Source organism: Aethalodelphis obliquidens, unplaced genomic scaffold (genome assembly GCF_003676395.1).
Source record: "Aethalodelphis obliquidens isolate GAN/ISIS:26980383/991018 unplaced genomic scaffold, ASM367639v1 scaffold8, whole genome shotgun sequence".
NCBI lineage: Eukaryota > Metazoa > Chordata > Mammalia > Artiodactyla > Delphinidae > Aethalodelphis > Aethalodelphis obliquidens.
This window is the reverse complement of record NW_020837952.1, coordinates 27,348,102-27,369,839: the sequence shown is the minus strand read 5'-3', so window position 1 is coordinate 27,369,839 and position 21,738 is coordinate 27,348,102. Positions and strand designations below refer to the sequence as shown.

General features: G+C 37.8%; 1 protein-coding gene across 9 annotated transcripts in view; it reads left to right on the top strand.

Annotated features, from left to right (window-relative positions):
- Positions 1-76: 76 nt before the first annotated feature.
- Positions 77-21,738, top strand: part of LIN7A (lin-7 cell polarity scaffold A) — a 378,990-nt gene continuing 357,328 nt past the window's right edge. For 7 of the 9 annotated variants that reach the window (XR_003432919.1, XR_003432920.1, XR_003432921.1 and 4 more), the window contains exon 1: positions 3,686-3,795. Coding sequence is in view for 1 of the 9 variants with exons in the window: in XM_027107104.1 (XP_026962905.1) it covers positions 1,917-1,927; positions 3,678-3,795 (129 nt within the window). In the remaining 8 variants the exon portion in view is untranslated. Of the gene's footprint in view, positions 190-1,262; positions 1,384-1,801; positions 1,928-3,677; positions 3,796-21,738 lie in introns of those variants that run through there. The other 2 variants (XM_027107104.1, XM_027107110.1) reach the window with 2 other exon arrangements.

The following is a 21,738-nucleotide window of genomic DNA, read 5'->3' as shown; positions in this document are numbered from 1 at the left end:
GAGCAGCGGGGGAAGCCACAGGCTGCAGCGGGGGCGGGGAGGGGGGCGCACAGCGTCCCCGCGCCGGGCGAGAGCGGCGCCGCGCGAAACCCGACGCCTCTGCGCGTCTCCAGCTCCGCGACTTCGCCTGGAAAACCGCCCTCACGCTGCAGAGCGGCCTCCCTTCTCCGACGCACAGGTACCCCTAAGGTGAGGCCGACGGACCCAATTCATTGTTTTCCAGCAAACAAGCAGTGCGCAGCTTCTCGGGGTTGGTCTCTGGAGAGCCAGCCGGTGGAGCGGCCGCGCCTCGGCCCGCAGCGGGAATCCGCCAAGCTGGGCTCTGCGGCCCAGCCCCTGAAGCGTCGAGTTTTGTTTCTTTCTCTTTAAAACAAGCTCCAACCTCGGCTATTTAGAAAACAAGCGGCTCCTGGGTAAGGGCTGCTCCAGGATTTCCCGACAGCTGTGGGAGGAGGAGAAGTGGAGGGAGGTTGCCCAACCGAGTTGGGAAGTGCTTTGGGGGTGACTGCCGCTGGGGTAGGTTACGCCGTTGGAATGGGGATTCACTTGCCAACTGGACTCCCCGCAGGATCTAGGCAGAAAGCAGGGTGACTTGTTGCTTTTCCTCCCTGCTCATTTGCCTCTTTGGAGTTTCTTTGCCCTTTTTTTTGGATGAGACCCCACGCTCCCCCCACCCAAAAAAAAATTTAAGCCCAAACGAAGAGCAAAGTCAAGATGAATCTAAAGAGAAAAAGAGGAAGCTGAGGAAAATTAAAAGAGAAAGGCGGTATAGATTACCGTCTGGGTTTAACATTCTTCAGATTCCTTCACTGTTTTTTCTACCTGTTAGTGAATTACAGATGCGGTCGCGTTTGCCTTTGTTACGCCAAACATATGCTGTTTGGTGTGACGGTGTTTGCAGTTTTGAATGTAAAGATGTGTATTCCCAAATCTGAAGTGGGAAATAATGAATGCCCCGACCCTAGGAAGATTGTAAACAGATTTTTTTTTTTCTGCAGGAAAAGAATAATGTGAAGATAAAGGTTAAACAGAACAGAGATAAATCTAATGCAAAACAAAGAACATTTCTTTAAATAATCACCTCAGCTGTTCCCTTTCAACTAAGAAGGCGCTAGACTTTTCCCTAACACCTGCAGCCTACCTCTCTACCAAAGGCCTCACAGCAAATGATTTCCAATAGCAAAAGGCACTTGTCACTATTTGAATGCAGAGAGAGTTAGGAAGCCCGATAACCTCCTGTCCTCCTTCTTTCCTCTGCCCAGCCGTCTAATGCTGCTGTCTGGTCTACAAGATCCTCTGACTCCAAATCATCCCCTATTGTATTACAGTGATGTCCATCCATCTTAGTCGTTTGCTTAACAGATATGTGAGCCCCTGCATTGTGTAAGTTGTGACTTGTTGCGGGGGGGGGGGGGATATGAAGGAAGCAGGCAGATCTCTACTGGCTCTTACTGTGTATCCACATTGTGCTGGCACTTTCAAATATGTTAGCTCCTGTATTTCCCAAGTACTAAGAAACGGGAAGTATAATCCCAGTGTTTACCACCTTGAGGCTGTGTGACGGATATCCTGGCACACCAGTAATTCAAGGTGCACAGGCTCCTTAGGTTAGTCCTGCCACCCACCCCAGCATACTATACAAAGACCATTTTCTCTCTGTGCCCCGACTTGAAAAAGGTGGAGAATCTGACTCCAAAGTCCATAATTTTCATACCAGGATGATTATTAAAAAGAAGAAAGATTTTAGGCTTCCAATAAAATATGACAAGGTGAATACCCACATCCATTCCTCTTCTTCTAGAAACCTCACTGAAAAAGAAAGTACGGTGGTGGTGGCGGTGGTGGTGATGGTAAACACCCAGAAGAACAAAGAGAACAGGAGAGGACAAGAAAACAAGTGAGAGAATGGAAAGAAAATGAATTCATGGTATGTGACTGGGGTGGGGGCAGGGGGAGGTGAATGGAGAAAATGGATTTCCTCATCACACACCTGAAATGCCTCAGGATTTGGAGGCCCTGGGTTCCCCTGGAGGTTCAGAATGAAGGTTAAGGGCTTAAAAACCAAAGGCCTAATTAAAAGATTGTGTGAGATGAAATTAAACCCCCCCACACACACTGCTGGGTGGAACCATTTTCTCTGGACCCTGCAGTACATTGTCATGTTTTAAGTAATTTTACGAAACAGATTGTGAATGTAAGTTCCATTTCAAGCCAAGGGAAGAGCATACAGTACAGCACAGGAGGAGTGTAGTGGAGAGGCAGAACAGGAGTGGGCAGTAAGACTAGAAACGTGAGCCAGATGCAGAGCTGCAAAATAGCGTCAAACGCAGGCCAGGACCTGAGTTTGAGACCATTCACCTTTGACACTAAAAACCTGTTGACTATCGCCAAGCATGTGAAAAGCTTAAAATCATTAGCCGTTGAGACCCGGTTTGAATCCTAGTACTGCCTGTAATTAGGTGGGAAAACTAGGAAAATGAGCTAATTTCCCTACACTGTAATTTCAGTATCTGTATTTTGAGGCTGATGATCCTTACCTCACAGGATTGTTGCAAGGTTTAAATATGTGTAAATTGCTTAGCACCAAGGCAGTAGCAAACGAAGGTAATTTAAAGCCTGTGAACAAACAGCCACTCCAAAAAATCAACCCCCAAACCTCCAGCTTCATTAACACCCTTGAAATTTTACAGTTAGAAATTTTTGCAAGAAATTATTTTGATTGAAACATGCATGTACATTCCATACTGCTTCAGAAAATAAAATAAGATTTTTGACTAATTTGGAGACAAGGTAGTTGCAATCTTTTCAGTGTTCAAGCCCTCTAAAATTCCAGCTTTTTATAAGTACAATATTTATTTCATTGTATGGCAATAAATGGTATATTTAATATGTTATTCAAGATGACATTTTAAAGAAATCTTAAACAAAGATTAATTGATCAGATTATCTGAGAGAAACTTTCTAGTAAATGGGAAAAGCATAATAAGGAAAGAGTGAAGAGAATCAAAAAGTGGGAAAGACTGCTCAAGAAGGAATGAGCGGAAGGGAGGAAATTGGAATTGAAATACTTAATGCCTAAGAAAAAGTTGCTGAAAATTAGAAGAGCAGAGTGGAATTAGAATTAAAAGAGAAAAAAGATACAGGAATCCTACAACTTAATTTTTCTTAGGATTACAATTTCTGCCTAGGATCAGTCATTCTTAGTATAGACTAACTTTTTTCGCAGAGAGAGTAAAAGGGATTAAAGAGTACACAATTGAAAAGTAAGTATAGACTACCCTGGTCATGTATTCTGCTGACCACACAATTCAACTTTTTGCATAAATTTGTTAAGAGTTAAATGTCTAACTTTGGGTAAGTATTAGAACTACTAAGATTTTCACTTATGACAAAAGCAAAAATGTTATATATTGAATTTCCTGGATATTATGAAAACTTGGCAAGTACACATGGAATCATTTGCAAAAATTACTTTATCTCTGCAGCAGGTACATGCTGAGCTGAAATTTGAGCCTGCAGAAACACTGCAGATTTATTCTGATTTAGCAGAGAATTTCTGGAAAATATGCTGACTTTCATGGCTTAGTAAATATTTTTAAAATTTCTAAAGTGAAATGACTCATAGTAATGTAATTATAGACTCCTATTTTGAAACTTTCTTCTTTTTGCCCACATAGTAATTACAATAAAGGCAAGGAGAAAAAGGCGGATGAAAGAATTGTTTTAAAACAAATAACATTCCAGTGGATGCGAAGAACTCTACAACTTCAGTTCATTCTAGCAACCAAATATAAGGTATGGGATTCATTCACCAGCCTTATTTTTATTTCTTGAAAAGATCCTAAAATTTAGTGTTAATTAGTAAAAGGTAATAAAAACGTAGCTGTCTTTATCTGAGAAAAACTGGAAAAGGAACGACCTAGGCAAATATTTCCAATCACAGTTTTCAAGTTCTTAGGGGTTTTTTTTTTTCATTTTTTTGTTTGTTTTTGTTTTTATCTGTATAGCAATTTCCAGTTGAGGGGGGGAAATCTCATCAATGCAGTTGTGATGGAAAATCCAGTAAAAATGGCTAATATTTTAATCGGATCACCGAAATCCTTGAGAGGTCATTTTAATTCTTCTTCACAGATTATTCCTAAGAAAGTATTCTGTTTCTGTTTTATATTCTTAAACCAAAGCCACTGCTTGTTACTCAATTTTTTGTAATAATACTTTAAATATATAAGAAATGATCTCATTTTCAGGGAACAAATGATGAAAAGGAAAAATATCCTTTATAATAAAATTGTTCATAAAGTGTAGTTGATTACCTAACATTACTTTGGGTTACCAATGTGTGTGTGTGTGTGTGTGTGTGTGTGTGTGTGTGTGTGTGTGTGTGTTAAGAAGATATAAAATTAAACTAGAAAATGAAAAACAAGTCCAGTTAACCAAAACAAGAGCCGCTCTTATGTAACAAGGAAGTGGGTAATCATTTGGGGATTTTAAAGACAACACAAGTCTTTCAAATGAAGCTATTTTAAAATTGAAGAAAATATGGAGGCAAAGAAATTGCTTACTTTAAGTAAATCGTGAAAAAAGATATCTCATTTACGTGCATAAGAAAATTATAAAGTATTTGGACACTTTTTCCAACCATCATTCTGAATGATGAGACTTCAGATGACTCTTGTGATACTTTTCTGTTTTACCTGTTAATACAAATCCCTACCTGTTTTTAGAATTGAACACCTGAATATTTAGAGTTCTAGAGTGTGTTCAGAATTCCCAGTGGAGATATTTTGTGTATAAAAAGGATTTCAATGGACTTCTCTTTGTTATTTGCTTACACTTGCTTTTTTTTTTTTTTTGCTTAATCCAGATACTCTTATAACTTGGTATGAATATAAAGTTTGCCTCTTTATATCTATATACTTATAACTGTATGTGGATATAGAGTTTCTCTATAACATTATATTGCTTCTTCCCACTGAAAATTTTATTAGCCTAGTATAAACCAACTTAACAGTTTTGAAAGAGTAAGAAAACTGTTATTTTTTTTTTATTTTTTATCATTTTTTTAGTAACATTGTTTCATACCTACGAACTTCAAGTAATGTTTCTGGGAATCTCCCCCTTTCATCTCTGCTGTGACAACCCCAGGAGACAGTACAAAGATTTAGGTTTTTTGATAGACGATTGCACCTGCAAAACTAACTAAAACTGTATATGTGTGTGAAATGATTAATTTCTGCTTTCTTCTCCTTTGACATTTCTAAAGTCCATTCCTTCGACACTCCTTCAGCGAGCTAATCTAGTACCCTGCTAGCCCAACTCCCTTTCTGCAGGTTCAACTATCTCCTATCACTCAATTAATTCATAGGGGTTTACTGAGTGCCTCTCCCTCCCCATGCTCAGCAGGATTCTCGGAACACAAAGAATTCTTTATAAATGACTAAGAGGTACTAATAAATCCATCTCTGTTCCTAAGTAGCTCACAGTCTAGTCAGGAAGAAAACACGTCAGCAAGTGCCATATGGTTTGTTAGGCCCTTTAGAGGCAGATGAAAAAGCAATAGTGGAGGACCCAAAAATAGAATGGAAGACCCTAGGATTAAAGTAATCATTCTAAAACATAAATCAGTTGTATCACCATCTTGCCTAAAATCTGTCAGTGGCTTCCCACCTGCCTATGGTGAGAAGTCCAAAGCCCAAAGCCTTTGGCATAGACCTGCCGGTTTCACTTGGGATCTATTCTGCTCCCCTAGAGGGCATTTGGAAATGAGTAGTGTACTATTATCTATTGCTGTCTAATAAATTATTCCCTAACTGAGCAGCTTAAAACAACAGATATTTATTATCTTATATGAGCTTCTCTGGATCTGGAATCAGAATGAGTTCGTTAGCTGAGTGGTTCTGGCTCTAATCAAGTGGTAGCCAGGTGGTCTGTTGGTCAGAACTATGATCATGCCAATGGGCAGGGGTATCGAGTTCATGCTCACTTACATGGCTGTTGGCAGGAAGCTTCAGTTCAAGGGGCTGTTCAGAGGACATGGCAGCTGGCTTTCTCCAGAGCAAGATGAGCGATTGAGTGATGGATTGATTAAGTGATGTGATGTGATATGTGTGTGTGTGTGTGTGTGTGTGTGTGTGTGAGAGAGAGAGAGAGAGAGAGAGAGAGAGAGACCAAGACAGACTCCACAATCTTTTATGACCCAATCTCATCTCAGAAGGGCAATTTATCACTTCTCCTTTATGCTATTGGTCACACAGACAAACTTCGGTACAATGTGGGAGGAGACTATACAAGGCTGTGAATAGGAAGAGTCTGGATGATTGGGGACCATCTTGGAGGCTGGCTGCCAAAAGTAAGAATACTTTTGCTTTGTCGTAGTGAATGGAGTTTACTTATTAACATGGTCAAAGACCAAGGATACTAAAATCTTGTACAGGAAAGAATTATAGCCCCTTACCAAACTGCCAAGAGTGTTGCCAGATAGTTCTTCTACACTTTGTATATACTGCCTTTTCCTACATGCACACACCTGGCTCTATTCATACCTGGCTTCTCACAGTTCTCTATAAAATCCTAGTCCTTCACCTTCCACAAATCTTCCTTCTGACTGCAGTGCCTTCTTCACCTTGGCAACACTTCCAACTCTCTCTTTAGGATTTAGTACAAATCTCTTCATCTCCTGGATGCATTCCCTGATCACATTAAGCAGATGAGCCCTTGCTTTTCTCTGCCCTATTCATATATTTGTTATAGCATACACTACTGTAATTACCTTTACCAGCCCTTCTCCCCTGGAAGACTGTGAGCCCCTGCAGAAATATGTATTATAATGTTAGTTTAACCTCAGTGTCCCCATACCTTACACAGTTCCCACACACAGCAAACACTTCTTAATACAAGTTAGTTGAATGAATGACCAAATTAGTGGCATGTTGTCTGTGTTTGTGTACCTGTGTGTACTGGGATTGTGCCACTTAAGAGAGAATTGCAGAGTGTAAAAGCCTGATCTGCTCTGTTTCAATCCAGACTCTGCTTGGTTCCATTTGTTTCCCGTTAAAGTACAAATTTGCCTTCACATCCCATAATCTATTTTTGAAATAAACGTTTTATATCTTTGCCAAAAGGATAACCGAAAGTTATATTTTCATAGATCATGTCTATAAATTTTAGGGGGCACTACCTGATTAATACACTTATTTTTCAGAAAATTTTTAAGAGTTTAAGATCCTCTCTAAATCAAGAAAGAATAATCCTGCTTCGGTGCATTTAATGATGTTTAACTGTTGAACTCAAAGAGTTAATATAAATTCTAAATGTGCTATGTTACAGCCTATAGACTTTATTAAAATGAATCTGCAGTAATAGGACAAAAGGTTACTATCCTAAGAGAGTTATTACAAGCATTAAATGAGCCAACTTATGGGCAAGAGCAATCTAAAGCTATGAAGACTGAAGCTTACTATTCTAAAAGAGCTAATGCAATATCCAAATGCATTTACCTAAGGAGTAGTTATTAACTGAAGCACCTATGCTGTTTAGGAATAATTTGGGAGCCTCTCAGGGCTTGGAGTTTTGCTCCTAGAGCTGGATTCCAGAATTGTCCAGTTTCATGAATTTCTATTTATGAAAGATTCGGCCTCCCAGTCATGATTGTGCCCTGACAGACTTCTGCCAAACCTTCCAGATGTTGAGTGACTTCCTGGACCTTCACCTGCTCCAAAACTCCTCTGTTATTCTGCTTGGAGACATGACTAGTTCGATGTATGCTCATTTGTTCAGGTAGCCCTTTCAGCAAAGAGCTATTGAATATCAACTATATGTCAGGCATACATGGATACAGAGGCCAAGAAGACAGATGCTTTTTGTTAGATCGCATGATGTATATGTTCTAGTAGTCAGATATAGAAAATAATAACTTAGCACACTATAACACAACATATAACTATATTTGAGATAAGGATGTGGGCTATGATAAAAATAAAACAAAGTAAAGGGCAAGTGAGCAAATTCCCTTAGGAAGTGATATTAAACTAAGACCTGATCTATAGGAAGGAACTGCCAATGGGAATATATGGGGGAAGAGAACTTTAGAGAGAGGGACAGACGGAACACTTTTAAGGTCTCTGTGGATGGAACAAGCTTGATAGGTATGGGAGTTAGAAAGTTAACAGGTGATGTTGGAGCATGTTTAAAGGTTGAGAGTTGCTGTATTAGAGACAGGAATAGCTAGATCCTGAAGGATCTTACAGACTACAGAAAGGAATTTAGATTTTACTCTAAATGCAGTTGAGAGGTATTGGATGGATTTCAAAAACAGAAGTGTATCTGATTTATGCTTATAAAGTTTGGGGGTTTTGAGCCTCCTATTCTGGTCCTTACCATAACCATTAGCTCCTGAATCTGACATCTGTAACAAAAGGCCTTCAAAGAGGTGGCTTTGGGTTTGCTAATGACACACTGTCCCTTTTTTCTACGATGTTTATATTTTATGGAACTTTAATACTGAATCCCACCTTGACTCAAGTTCAGGAAGCCCTTTCTCCTAGATTCTGTATTCCAGTTTTACCTGTCGTGTGGACAGGCACTTAATTCTTCAATCATTCTTAGCCTTTGCTAATTCTCTTGTCAGGTCCGTATTAGAGAGCTATAAGGAAATTTCACCCTCTCCCCTTGCAAACAACCAACCAACCAACAAACAAACAGAACAAAACCTAAACAACCAACCAAACAAAACCTCCAAACGTCAACATCTTAAACCCCCTTCTGGACTTCATAAGACTCAAGAAAAGTTGAGTGCATTAGCACCCCCCCCAAAAAATACAATTTTAATACTGCCAAATAATGCCAAATACCCCTTATTCATTCACTGTCATAACTGATAGTAATTTTCCAAATTGGAGTACACTCAATGGCTATTCTAGACCCAGAACATGCAGTCTGCCTAATAAAGTTCTTAACCTACTAACCTTAGAAAGAAGATCAGTCATTTTAAAGATATTCCTCACCCCTTTCCTCAAAAACATTCTCCTTGACATCATCAAGACCATGCTTTTCCCATTTTTGTTCTCTGTGATGGGAAAACATTAAAAACAAGCAAGAGTCACTTGGTATAAACAAGTACAGAGGAGGCAGAAGCTCAGTTAAGTAGACGCCTCCTTTGTAATTTATAATTTGTCTTCCTGGGATCAGATGCTTTAGGAAGTGAACTAAATATTTTGTCTTTGAACAACACTGTTTTGAATGACACTTAGACCACAATCAATATTTGAATTAAAAATGTAACTTAAAGGGCTTCCCTGGTGGCGCAGTGGTTGAGAGTCCGCCTGCCGATGCAGGGAACATGGGTTCGTGCCCCGGTCTGGGAAGATCCCACATGCCGCGGAGTGGCTAGGCCCGTGAGCCATGGCCGCTGAGCCTGCACGTCCAGAGCCTGTGCTCCACAACGGGAGAGGCCACAGCAGGGAGAGGCCCGCGTACCACAAAAAAAAAAAAAAAAAAAAAAAATGTAACTTAAAAAAACACACAATTTCCTTAAACATGAACATTTATTCTTTTCAGGATTAGATAAGCAATAATAGAAAAGTGACTGACTTTTGCCCTGTGTACTCCTTTGTTGCTTACCTCATGTGCAATGCCTGTTGATTTTGACAATGCTGCATGTAGTAGCACTCTATAAGACTCTACAGAAGGCAAATAAATTTGAATCTCAACACTGTAAATGCATTGTGGTAATTAAAAAGACCAAACTATTATAATTAAGTTGTAATTAAGATATGTAACAAAAAAAAAAGATATGTAACAAAATTCTTAAATTTCTATGAAAGACAAAATACGTAGAGCAAAGCAAAGACTTTTACTGTAAAAACTAAATTAAATCTATACTAGGGATTTAGTTATGTTGTATATAACTGAATGGTAATCAGATTTTTTTGTGATTGTTATGGTAACCCCAAAGTTGACTTGTTTCTCCACAAATAGTATTAGAAAATAACATTTAAGTGATTTATTGCAGTATACATTTAAATCAATTCAAAATAAATAATCCTGTGAATGTTTAACTGAGCTGCTGCAATTTTACTTTTGGTAATTTGATCAAGGTTTTTGTGCAAGATCTAGATCTAAGAGATTTGGGGTTTGTAGGCAGTATTCCTCTGTCTCTCAAAACTACACTTAATCAGCTTAGGTTAGAAAGATGACAATCAGAAAGCTTCCCAAGGAAAAAACACAACCCACTTCAAATTTCTCTTTGGAAATGGAACGTAAGTTAAAAATTTTTTTTTTAAATAACAGTAATACCATTGGCATGCAATCAAAACAGATTTATTAAGAACAAAAGAGCATAACTATTTTAACTCTACTTTAAACTTATCTGTAACCTCCCCTCTTATTAAGAAAAAGAACCAAGATGTCTAACCATATGGTAGAGGTAAATTAACAAAATTTGAGGTGTACACTTTGAAAATACATCACGTCAAAATACAAGTGGAAGCATTGATAATGAACATGTGTAGCTAACATTTATCCAAGAGGAGAGAGAAATGGAGAAACTTAAGAACATTTAAAAACTATGATTTTTTTCCACTCACTCAAATAACCTTTGATATAGGCCAAACAAGTTGTAAATCCCAGTTCAACAAAAGCAAATGAGTAAATATAATAGGGAGAACCAGGGAGAAATTGTTATAATAGAGAGGTTAGGAGTTCAGGCTCCTGAATCAGACAGTCCTTGCTTTCAGCCCTTGCTCTATCACTTATTAGCTGTGCGATTTGGAGCAAGTTTCTTATTCTAAGACTCAGTTTCCTCGTGTGTAAAATGGGAATAATACTGGTGAGCTTAAGTGAGATAATGCATATAAAGCACTTGGAGCAGTGCCTAATTCATAATTGGTACTAAACAAATTGTTATTTCCATTCATTGATTCAGCATGTATTTATTAGGCATCAGGTATATGCCAAGCATTCTGTTGGCTAATTGGAATATAACAGGAGCAAAATTCTGTTGTCATCAAATTTATAGTTTAGTTAGGAAAGAAACTTAAATAATCAATTACAAGAAAAGTGCTGTGGGAGTATGGGAGTACATGATCATTCTTGAAAAAAGTGGGGGAAGGAGGTAAGCCAGAGAAGGCTGCTTGAAGGACATGATTTTTAAATGTGGAAATGCAATAATAGACAGGGGTTGAGCAAGAATCAAGTACAAGAGTGTTCCAACCAGAGGAAAAAGCTTATGAAAATAGCTATAATATTTTCAGAGGTTCAGATAGACATATGCCTTTCTCATCTTCATCTCTGGCCATGCTGTAACGTCTGTCTGGAGCACACTTGAGCCTTTTTGTATTCTCCCTGCCCCATCTCACCTCACCCAGACACAGTGGTTACTAACGGTCAAGTGAAGACATGGCCAGGACTTATAATGTCGTCTTAGTGCTTTTTAAGCCACATAAAATAATATGGAACTTATCTTCAGGGTCACAGGAAATTGGAGGCTTTTAAGTACATGTACATGAGTGTGTGTGGGTGTGGGTATCAGACAGTGTTGTTTCCTGGAGGGTTATAGTCCCCATTGCATTTTACTAGGGCAGCATCAAGTTACCTTGGAGAAAGGAGAAATGGATCTTCCTGGGCTGCCGAGAAAAGAGGGCCATAGATGGAATAGTCCAGAAGCATCAAGTAATAGCATTAATTTAAGTTTCAGATAGCCCCATGGTCAATGTGCAAACAGTATCTGCCATGATACTAGACTTTTTTTTTTTTTTTTGCGGTATGTGGGCCTCTCACTGTTGTGGCCTCTCCCGTTGTGGAGCACAGGCTCCGGACACACAGGCTCAGCAGCCATGGCTCACGGACCCAGCCACTCCGTGGCATGTGGGATCTTCCCGGACCGGGGCACGAACCTGTGTCCCCTGCATTGGCAGGCGGACTCTCAACCACTGTGCCACCAGGGAAGCCCTAGACTTTTTTTTTTTTTTACAATCATAGACAATTTATTATTCAAAAAAAAAAAAACTGAGGCATAAGGACTCAAAGAAATTAACAGAAGATATTTTACAAGGGACCTTGAAATACTAGACTATTTGATATATAGATCACAAAGGAAAACTGTACCCAGCAGGATATAAATGTTTAAATGTACAGAATATATAGTCCAAAATACTTAGTAATGGCAGTGATGACAACAGAAGCATGACGGTACACTGAGAAAACTCACAGAAGACTTTATGCCAAATTATGACCCAAGAAATGGACCATTCAGGTCAGAGACAGAAGAGAAACTGGGGAATAATTTGATTTGCCTAGTGTACTCCAGATAAACTCCAAATTCTTCAACCTAACTTACCATGCCCTCCATGAACTATCCTCTCTTTCCCTCCCCTTCCTCATCTCTTACCAGATCTCTAAGTTGCTTTATGACTGGTTCTCACTCTCCTCTGCTAATACACATTGTTTTATTTTGCTAAACCATTCTTTTCTTTTTTCCTAAGATAATTCCTCCTCAGCTTGAAGATCTCTCCTTGTACATTGCCTCTTCCAGGAAGACTTTTCTAAGTATAGTAGGTGCCTCTGTTTCCACTGTCTTAGCACTTATCACAATCCACTCTCTGCCACAGTAAACTCTAACTTCTGAGGGTAAGGATCAGGCTTATCTTGGTATCCTTGATATCTAGCATGGTAATGTTACATGGTAGATATTTAATAGGTGTCTTCTGGAGACTGTATCTGATTGACCAATTGACTTAGAGAGTGAGTGAATGAATAAGGGAATAAAAGACACGCACACAGTCCCTCCCATCAGGAAGCTTGCACAAGCCTCTTAAATAGCCTCATCCACCAGAGGGCAGACAGCAGAAGCAAGAACAACCACAGTCCTGCAGCCTGTGGAACGAAAAACACATTCACAGAAAGAGAGACAAAATGAAAAGGCAGAGGGCTATGTCCCAGTTGAAGGAACAAGATAAAACCCCAGAAAAACAATTAAATGAAGTGGAGATAGGCAAACTCCCAGAAAAAGAATTCAGAATAATGATAGTGAAGATGATCCAGGACCTTGGAAAAATAATGGAGGCAAAGATCGAGAAGATGCAAGAAATTTTTAACAAAGACCTATAAGAAGTAAAAAAGAAACACCTAGAAGAATTAGGGAACAAACAAACAGAGATGAACAATACAATAACTGAAATGAAAAATACACTACAAGGAATCTATAGAAGAATAACTGAAACAGAAAACGGATAAGTGACCTGGAAGACAGAATGATGGAATTCACTGCCACGGAAAGAATAAAGAAAAAAAGAATGAAAAGAAATGAAGACAGCCTAAGAGAACTCTGGGACAACATTAAATGCACCAACATTCGCGTTATAGGGGTCCCAGCAGAGAAGAGAGAGAGAAAGGACCCTAGAAAATATTTGAAGAGGTTATAGTCGAAAACTTCCCTAACATGGGAAAGGAAATAGCCACCCAAGTCCAGGAAGTGCAGAGAGTGCCAGGCACAATAAACCCAAGGAGAAACATGCTGAGACACATAGGAATCAAATTGACAAAAATTAAAGACAAAGAAAAATTATTAAAAGGAACAAGGGAAAAACAACAAATAACATACAAGGGAACTCCCATAAGGTTAACAGCTGATTTCTCAGCAAAACTTCTACCAGACGGGAGTGGCATGATATATTTAAAGTGATGAAAGGGAAGAACCTACAACCAAGATTACTCTACCCAGCAAGGATCTCATTCAGATTCGATGGAGAAATCAAGAGCTTTACAGACAAGCAAAAGCTAAGAGAATTCAGCACCACCAACCAGCTCTATAGCAAATGCTAAAGGAACTTCTCTAAGTGGGCAACACAAGAGAAGAAAAAGACCTATAAAAACAAACCCAAAACAATTAAGAAAATGGTAATAGGAACATACATATCAATAACTACCTTAAATGTAAATGGATTAAATGCTCCAACCAAAAGACATAGACTGGCTGAATGCTGAATGGATACAAAAACAAGACCCATATATATGCTGTCTACAAGAGACCCACTTCAGACCTAGGGACACATACAGACTGAAAGTGAGGGGATGGAAAAAGATATTCCATGCAAATGGAAATCAAAAGAAAGGTGGAGTAGCAATTCTCATATCAGACAAAATACACTTTAAAATAAAGAGTGTTACGAGAGACAAAGAAGGACACTACATAATAATCAAGGGATCAATCCAAGAAGAAGATATAACAATTGTAAATATTCATGCACCGAACATAGGAGCACCTCAATACATAAGGCAAATGCTAACAGCCATAAAGGGTAAATCGACAGTAACAAAATCATAGTAGGGGACTTTAACACCCCTCTTTCACCAATGGACAGATCATCCAAAATGAAAATAAATAAATAAACACAAACTTTAAATGATACAATAAACAAGATGGACTTGATTGATATTTATAGGACATTCCATCCCAAAACAGCAGATTACACTTTCTTCTCAAGTGCTCATGGAACATTCTCCAGGATAGATCATATCTTGGGTCACAAATCAAGCCTTGGTAAATTTAAGAAAATTGAAATCGTATCAAGTATCTTTTCCAACCACAATGCTGTGAGACTATATCAATTACAGGAAAAATCTGTAGAAAATACAAACACAAGGAGGCTACTAAATACACTACTAAATAACCAAGAGATCACTGAAGAAATCAAAGAGGAAATCAGAAAATACCTAGAAAAAAATGAAAACATGACGACCCAAAACCTATGGGATGCAGCAAAAGCAGTTCTAAGAGGGAAATTTATAGCAATACAATCCTACATCAAGAAACAAAAAAACATCGCAAATAAACAACCTAACCTTACACCTAAAGCAATTAGAGAAAGAAGAACAAAAAAACCCCAAAGTTAGCAGAAGGAAAGAAATCATAAAGATCAGATCAGAAATAAATGAAAAAGAAATGAAGAAAATGATGGCAAAGATCAATAAAACTAAAAGCTGGTTCTCTGAGAAGATAGTTAAAATTGATAAACCATTAGCCAGACTCATCAAGAAAAACAGGGTGAAGATTCTGATCAATAGAATTAGAAATGAAAAAGGAGAAGTAACAACTGACACTGCAGAAATACAAAAGATCATGAGAGATTACTACAAGCAACTATATGCCAATAAAATGAACAACCTGGAAGAAATGGACAAATTTTTAGAAAAGCACCACGTTCTGAGACTGAACTAGGAAGAAATATAAACAGACCACACACAAGCACTGAAATTGAGAGAGTGATTAAAAATCTTGCAAAAAACAAAAGCCCAGGACCAGAAGACTTCACAGGCAAATTCTATCAAACATTTAGAGAAGAGCTAACACCTATCCTTCTCAAACTCTTCCAAAGTATAGCAGAGGGAGGAAGACTCCCAAACTCATTCTATGATGCCAGCATCACCCTGATACCAAAACCAGAATAAGATGCCACAAAAAAAGAAAACTACAGATCAATATCACTGATGAACATAGATGCAAAAATCCTCAACAAAATACTAACAAACAGAATCCAACAGCACATTAAAAGGATCATACACCATGATCTAGTGGGGTTTATCCCAGGAATGCAAGGATTCTTCAATATATGCAAATCAATCAATGGGATAAACGATATTCACAGACTGCAGGAGAAAAAGCATATGATCATCTCAGTAGATGCAGAAAAACTTTTGACAAAGTTCAACACCCAATTAGGATAAAAACCATCCAAAAAGTAGGCATAGAGGGAAGTTAACCTCAACATACTAAAAGCCATATACGACAAACCCATAGCAAACATCATTCTCAATGGTGAAAAACTGAAATCATTTCCTCTAAGATCAGGAGGAAGACAAGGTTTCCCACTCTCACCACTATTATTCAACGTAGTTTTGCAAGTTTTAGCCACAGCAATCAGAGAAGAAAAAGAAATAAAAGGAATCCAAACCAGAAAAGAAGAAGTAAAATTGTCACTTTTTGCAGATGACACGATACTATACATAGAGAATCCTAAAGATGCTACCAGAAAACTACTAGAGCTAATCAATGAAATTGATAAAGTAGCAGGATTCAAAATTAATGCACAGAAATCTCTTGCATTCCTATACACAAATGATGAAAAATCTGAAAGAGAAATTAAGGAAACACACCCACTTACCATGGCAACAAAAAGAGTAAAATAGCTAGGAATAAACCTAGGGAAGGAGGCAAAAGGCCTGTATGGAGAACACTATAAGATACTGATGAAAGAAATTAAAAGTGATACAAACAGATGTTTGTATCATGTTCTTGGATTGGAAGAATCAACATTATGAAAATGACTATACTACCCACAGCAATCTATAGATTCAATGCAATCCCTGTCAAACTACCAATGGCATTTTTCACAGAACTAGAGCAAAAAATTTCACAATTTGTACAGAAACACAAAAGACTCCAAATAGCCAAAGCAATCCTGAGAAAGAAAAACAGAGCTGGAGGACTCAGGCTCCCTGACTTCAGACTATGCTACAAAGCTACAGTAATCAAGACAGTATGGTGGCACAAAAACAGAAATATAGATCAGTGGAACAGAATACAAAGCCCAGAGGTAAACCCACATACATATGGTCACCTTATCTTTGATAAAGCAGGCAAGAATATACAATGGAGAAAAGACTGCCTCTTCAATAAATGTTACTGGGAAAACTAGACAGCTACATGTAAAAGAATGAAATTAGAACACTCCCTAACACCATACACAAAAATCAACTCAAAATGGATTAAAGACCTAAATGTAAGGCCAGACACTATAAAAATCTTAGAGGAAAACATAGGCAGAACACTCCATGACATAAATCACAGCATGATCCTTTTTGAACCACTACCTAGAGAAATGGAAATAAAAACAAAAATAAACAAATGGGACCTAATGAAACTTAAAAGCTTTTGCACAGCAGAGGAAACCATAAACAAGACAAAAAGACAACCCTCAGAATAAGAGAAAATATTTGCAAATGAAGCATATGACAAAGGATTAGTCCCCAAAATTTACAGGCAGCTCATGCGTCTCAATATCAAAATAACAAACAACCCAATTCAAAAATGGGCAGAAGACCTAAATAGACATTTCTCCAAAGAAGATATACAGATTGCTAACAAACACATGAAAGAATGCTCACCATCATTAATCATTAGAGAAATGCAAATCAAAACTACAATGAGGTATCACCTCACACCAGTCAGAATGGCCACCATCAAAAAATCTACAAAGAATAAATACTGGAGAGGGTGTGGAGAAAAGGGAACCCTCTTGCACTGTTGGTGGAAATGTAAATTGACACAACCACTATGGAGAACAGTATGTAGGTTCCTTAAAAAACTAAAAATAGAACTGCCATACGACCCAGCAATCCCACTACTGGGCATATACCCTGAGAAAACCATAATTCAAAAAGAGTCATATATCACAATGTTCATTGCGGCTCTATTTACAATAGCCAGGATGTGGAAGCAACCTAAATGTCCATCGACAGATGAATGGATAAAGATGTGGCACATACATACAATGGAATATTACTCAGACATAAAAAGAAAGGAAATTGAGTTATTTGTAGTGAGGTGGGTGGACCTAGAGTCTCTCATACAGAATGAAGTAAGTCGGAAAGAGAAAAAGAAATACCGTATGCTAACACATATATATGGAATCTAAAAAAAATTAATTAATTAAATTAAATTAAATGATTCTGAAGAACCTATGGGCAGGACAGGAATAAAAACGCAGACATAGAGAATAAACTTGAGGACACAGGGAGGGGGAGGGGTAAGCTGGGATGAACTGAGAGAATGGCATGGACATATATACACTACCAAATGTAAAATAGATAGCTAGTGGCAAGCAGCCCCATAGTACAGGGAGATCAGCTCAGTGCTTTGTGACCACCTAGAGGGGTGGGATAGGGAGGGTGGCAAGGAGATGCAAGAGGGAGGAGATATATGTATATGTATAGCTGATTCACTTTGTTATACAGCAGAAACTGTCACACCATTGTAAAGCAGTTATACTCCAATAAACATGTTAAAAAAAAAAAAAAGCTAAGAGAATTCATCACCACCGAACCAGCTTTATAGCAAATGCTAAAGGAACTTCCTAAGTGGGAAACACAAGTGAAGAAAATACCTACAAAAACAAACCCAAAACAATTAAGAAAATGGTAATAGGAGAATACATACTGATAATTACCTTAAATGTGAATGAATTAAATGCTCCAACCAAAAGACACAGGCTCACTGAATGGATATAAAAACAAGACCCATCTATATGCTGTCTACAAGAGACCCACTTCAGACCTAGGGACGCATACAGAGTGAAAGTGAGGGGATTGAAAAAGATATTCCATGCAAATGGAAATCAACAGAAAGCTGGACTAGCAATACTCAGGTAAAATAGACATTATAATAATGTTTCAAGAGACAAGGAAGGACACTGCATAATGATCAAGGGATCAATCCAAGCAGAAGATATAACAATTATAAATATACATGCACCCAGCATAGGAGCACATCAATACATAACGCAAATGCTAACATCTATAAAAGAGGAAATCTACAGTTACACAGTAATAGTGGGGAACTTTAACGATTCAATTACAACAATGGACAGGTCATCCAGACAGAAAAGTAATAAGGAAACACAAGTTTTAAATGACACAATAGACCAGATAGATTTAATTGATATTTATAGGACATTCCATCCAAAAAACAGCAGATTGCACTTTCTTCTCAAGTGCACATGGAACATCCTCCAGGATAGATCACATCTTGGGTCACAAATCAAGCCTTGGTAAATTTAAGAAAATTGAAATCATATCAAGCATCTTTTGCAACCACAGTGCTATGAGATTAGAAATCAATTACAGGGAAAAAAATGTAAAAAGTACAAATGCATGGAGGCTAAACAATACATTACTAAATAACCAAGAGATCACTGAAGAAATCAAAGAGGGAATCAAAAATTACCTAGAGACAAATGACAATGAAAACACGTTGATCCAAAACCTATGGGAAGCAGAAAAAGCAGTTGTAAGAGAGAAGTTTATAGCAATACAATCCTACCTCAAGAAACAAGAAAAATCTCACATACACAATCTAACCTTACACCTAATGGAACTAGCGAAAGAAGAAGAAACAAAACCAAACTTAGTAGAAGAAAAGAAATCATAAAGATCATAGCAGAAATAAATGAAATAGAAGCAAGCAAAGTAATAGCAAAGATCAATAAAACTAAAAGCTGGTTCTTTGAGAAGATAAACAAAATTGGTAAACCTTTACCCAGACTCATCAAGAAAAAGAGGGAGAGGACTCAAATCAATAAGACTAGAAATGAAAAAGAGAATTTACAACAGACACCACAGGAATACAAAGCATCCTAAGAGACTACTGCAAGCAATTCTATGCCATTAAAATGTAGCCTGCAAGAAATGGACAAATGCTTGGAAGGTATAACCTACCAAGACTGAACCAGGAAGAAATAGAACATATGAACAGACCAATCACAAATAATGAAATTGAAACTGTGGTTAAAAGTCTTCCAACAAACAAAAGTCCTGGTCCAGATGGATTCACAGGTGAATTCTATCAAACGTTTAGAGAAGAGCTAACACCCATCTTTCTCAAACTCTTCCAAAAAATTGCAGAGGAAGGAACACTCCCAAACTCATTCTACGAGGCCACCATCACCCTGATACCAAAACCAAAGATACTACAAAAAAAGAAAATTGCAGACCAGTATCATCGGTGAATATGATGCAGAAATCCTCAACAAAATATTAGCAAACAGAATCCAACAATACATTAAAAGGATCATGCACCATGATCAAGTTGGATTTATCTCAGGGGTGCAAGGATTCTTCAATATACACAATTCAATCAATGTGATACACCATATTAACAAACTGAAGAATAAAAGCCATATGATCATCTCAATAGATGCAGAAACACCCATTCAACACCCATTTATGATAAAAAACTCTCCAGAAAGTGGGCATAGAGAGAACCTACCTCAACATAGTAAAGGCCATATATGACAAGCCCACAGCAAACATCATTCTCAATGGTGAAAAACTGAATGCATTTCCTCTAAGATCAGGAACGAGACAAGGATGTCCATCTCACCATTGTTATTCAACATAGTTTTGGAAGTCGTAGCCATGGCAATCAGAGAAGAAAAAGAAATAAAAGGAATCCAAATTGGAATAGAAGAAGTAAAACTGTCACTGTTTGCAGATGACATGATATTAAACATAGATAATCTTAAACATGCCAACAGAAAACTACTAGAGCTAATCAATGATTTTGGTAAAGTTGCAGGATATGAAATTAATGCACAGAAATCTGTTGCATTCCTATACACTAACAACAAAATATCAGAAAGAGAAATTAAGGAAACGATCCCATTCACCATTGCAACCAGAAGAATAAAATACCTAGGAATAAACCTACCTAAGGAGGTAAAAGACCTGTACTCAGAAAACTGTAAGACACAGATGGAAGAAATCAAAGATGACACAAACAGATGGAGAGATATACTATGTTCTTGGATTGGAAGAATCCATATTGTGAAAATGACTATACTACTCAAAGCAATCTACAGATTTAATGCAATCCCTATGAAATTACCAATGGCATTTTTTACAGAACTAGAACAAAAAATATTAAAATTTGTATGGAGACAAAAAAGACCTCGAATAGCCAAAGCAATCTTGAGGGAAAAAAGCAGAGCTGGAGGAATTAGACTCCCTGACTTCAGACTATACTACAAAGCTACAGTAATTAAGACAATATGGTACTGACACAAAAACAGAAATATAGATCAATGGAACAGGATAGAAAGCCCAGAGATAAACCCATGCACCTATCGTCAACTAATCTATGACAAAGAAGGCAAGGATATACAATGGAGAAAAGGTAGTCTCTTTAATAAGTGGTGCTGGGAAAACTGGACAGCTACATGTAAAAGAATGAAATTAGAACACTCCTTAATACCACACACAAAAATAAACTCAAAATGCATTAAAGACCTAAATGTAAGGCCAGACTCTATAAAACTCTTAGAGGAAGACATAGGAAGAACACTCTTTGACATAAATCACAGCAAGATCTTTTTTGACCCACCTCCTAGAGTAATGGAAATAACAACAAAAATATACAAATGGGACCTAATGAAACTTAAAAGCTTTTGCACAGCAAAGGAAACTATAAACGAGATGAAAAGACAACCCTCAGAATGGGAGAAAATATTTGCAAATGAATCAATAGACAAAGGATTAATCTCCAAAATACATAAACAGCTCATGCAGCTCAATAAAAAAAAATCAAACAACCCAATCAAAAAATGGGCAGAAGACCTAAATAGACATTTCTCCAAAGAAGACATACAGATGGTCAAGAGGCACATGAAAAGCTGCTCAACATCACTAATTATTAGAGAAATGCAAATCAAAACTACAATGTGGTATCACCTCACACCAGGTAGAATGGGCCTCATCAGAAAATCTACAAACAACAAATGCTGGAGAATGTGTGGAGAAAAAGGAACCCTCTTGCACTGTTGGTGGGAATGATATAGCCACTATGGAGAACAGTATGGAGGTTCCTTAAAAAACTAAAAATAGAATTACCATATGACCCAGCAATCCCGCCACTGGGCATATACCCAGAGAAAACCATAATTCAAAAGGACACATGCACCTCAGTGTTCA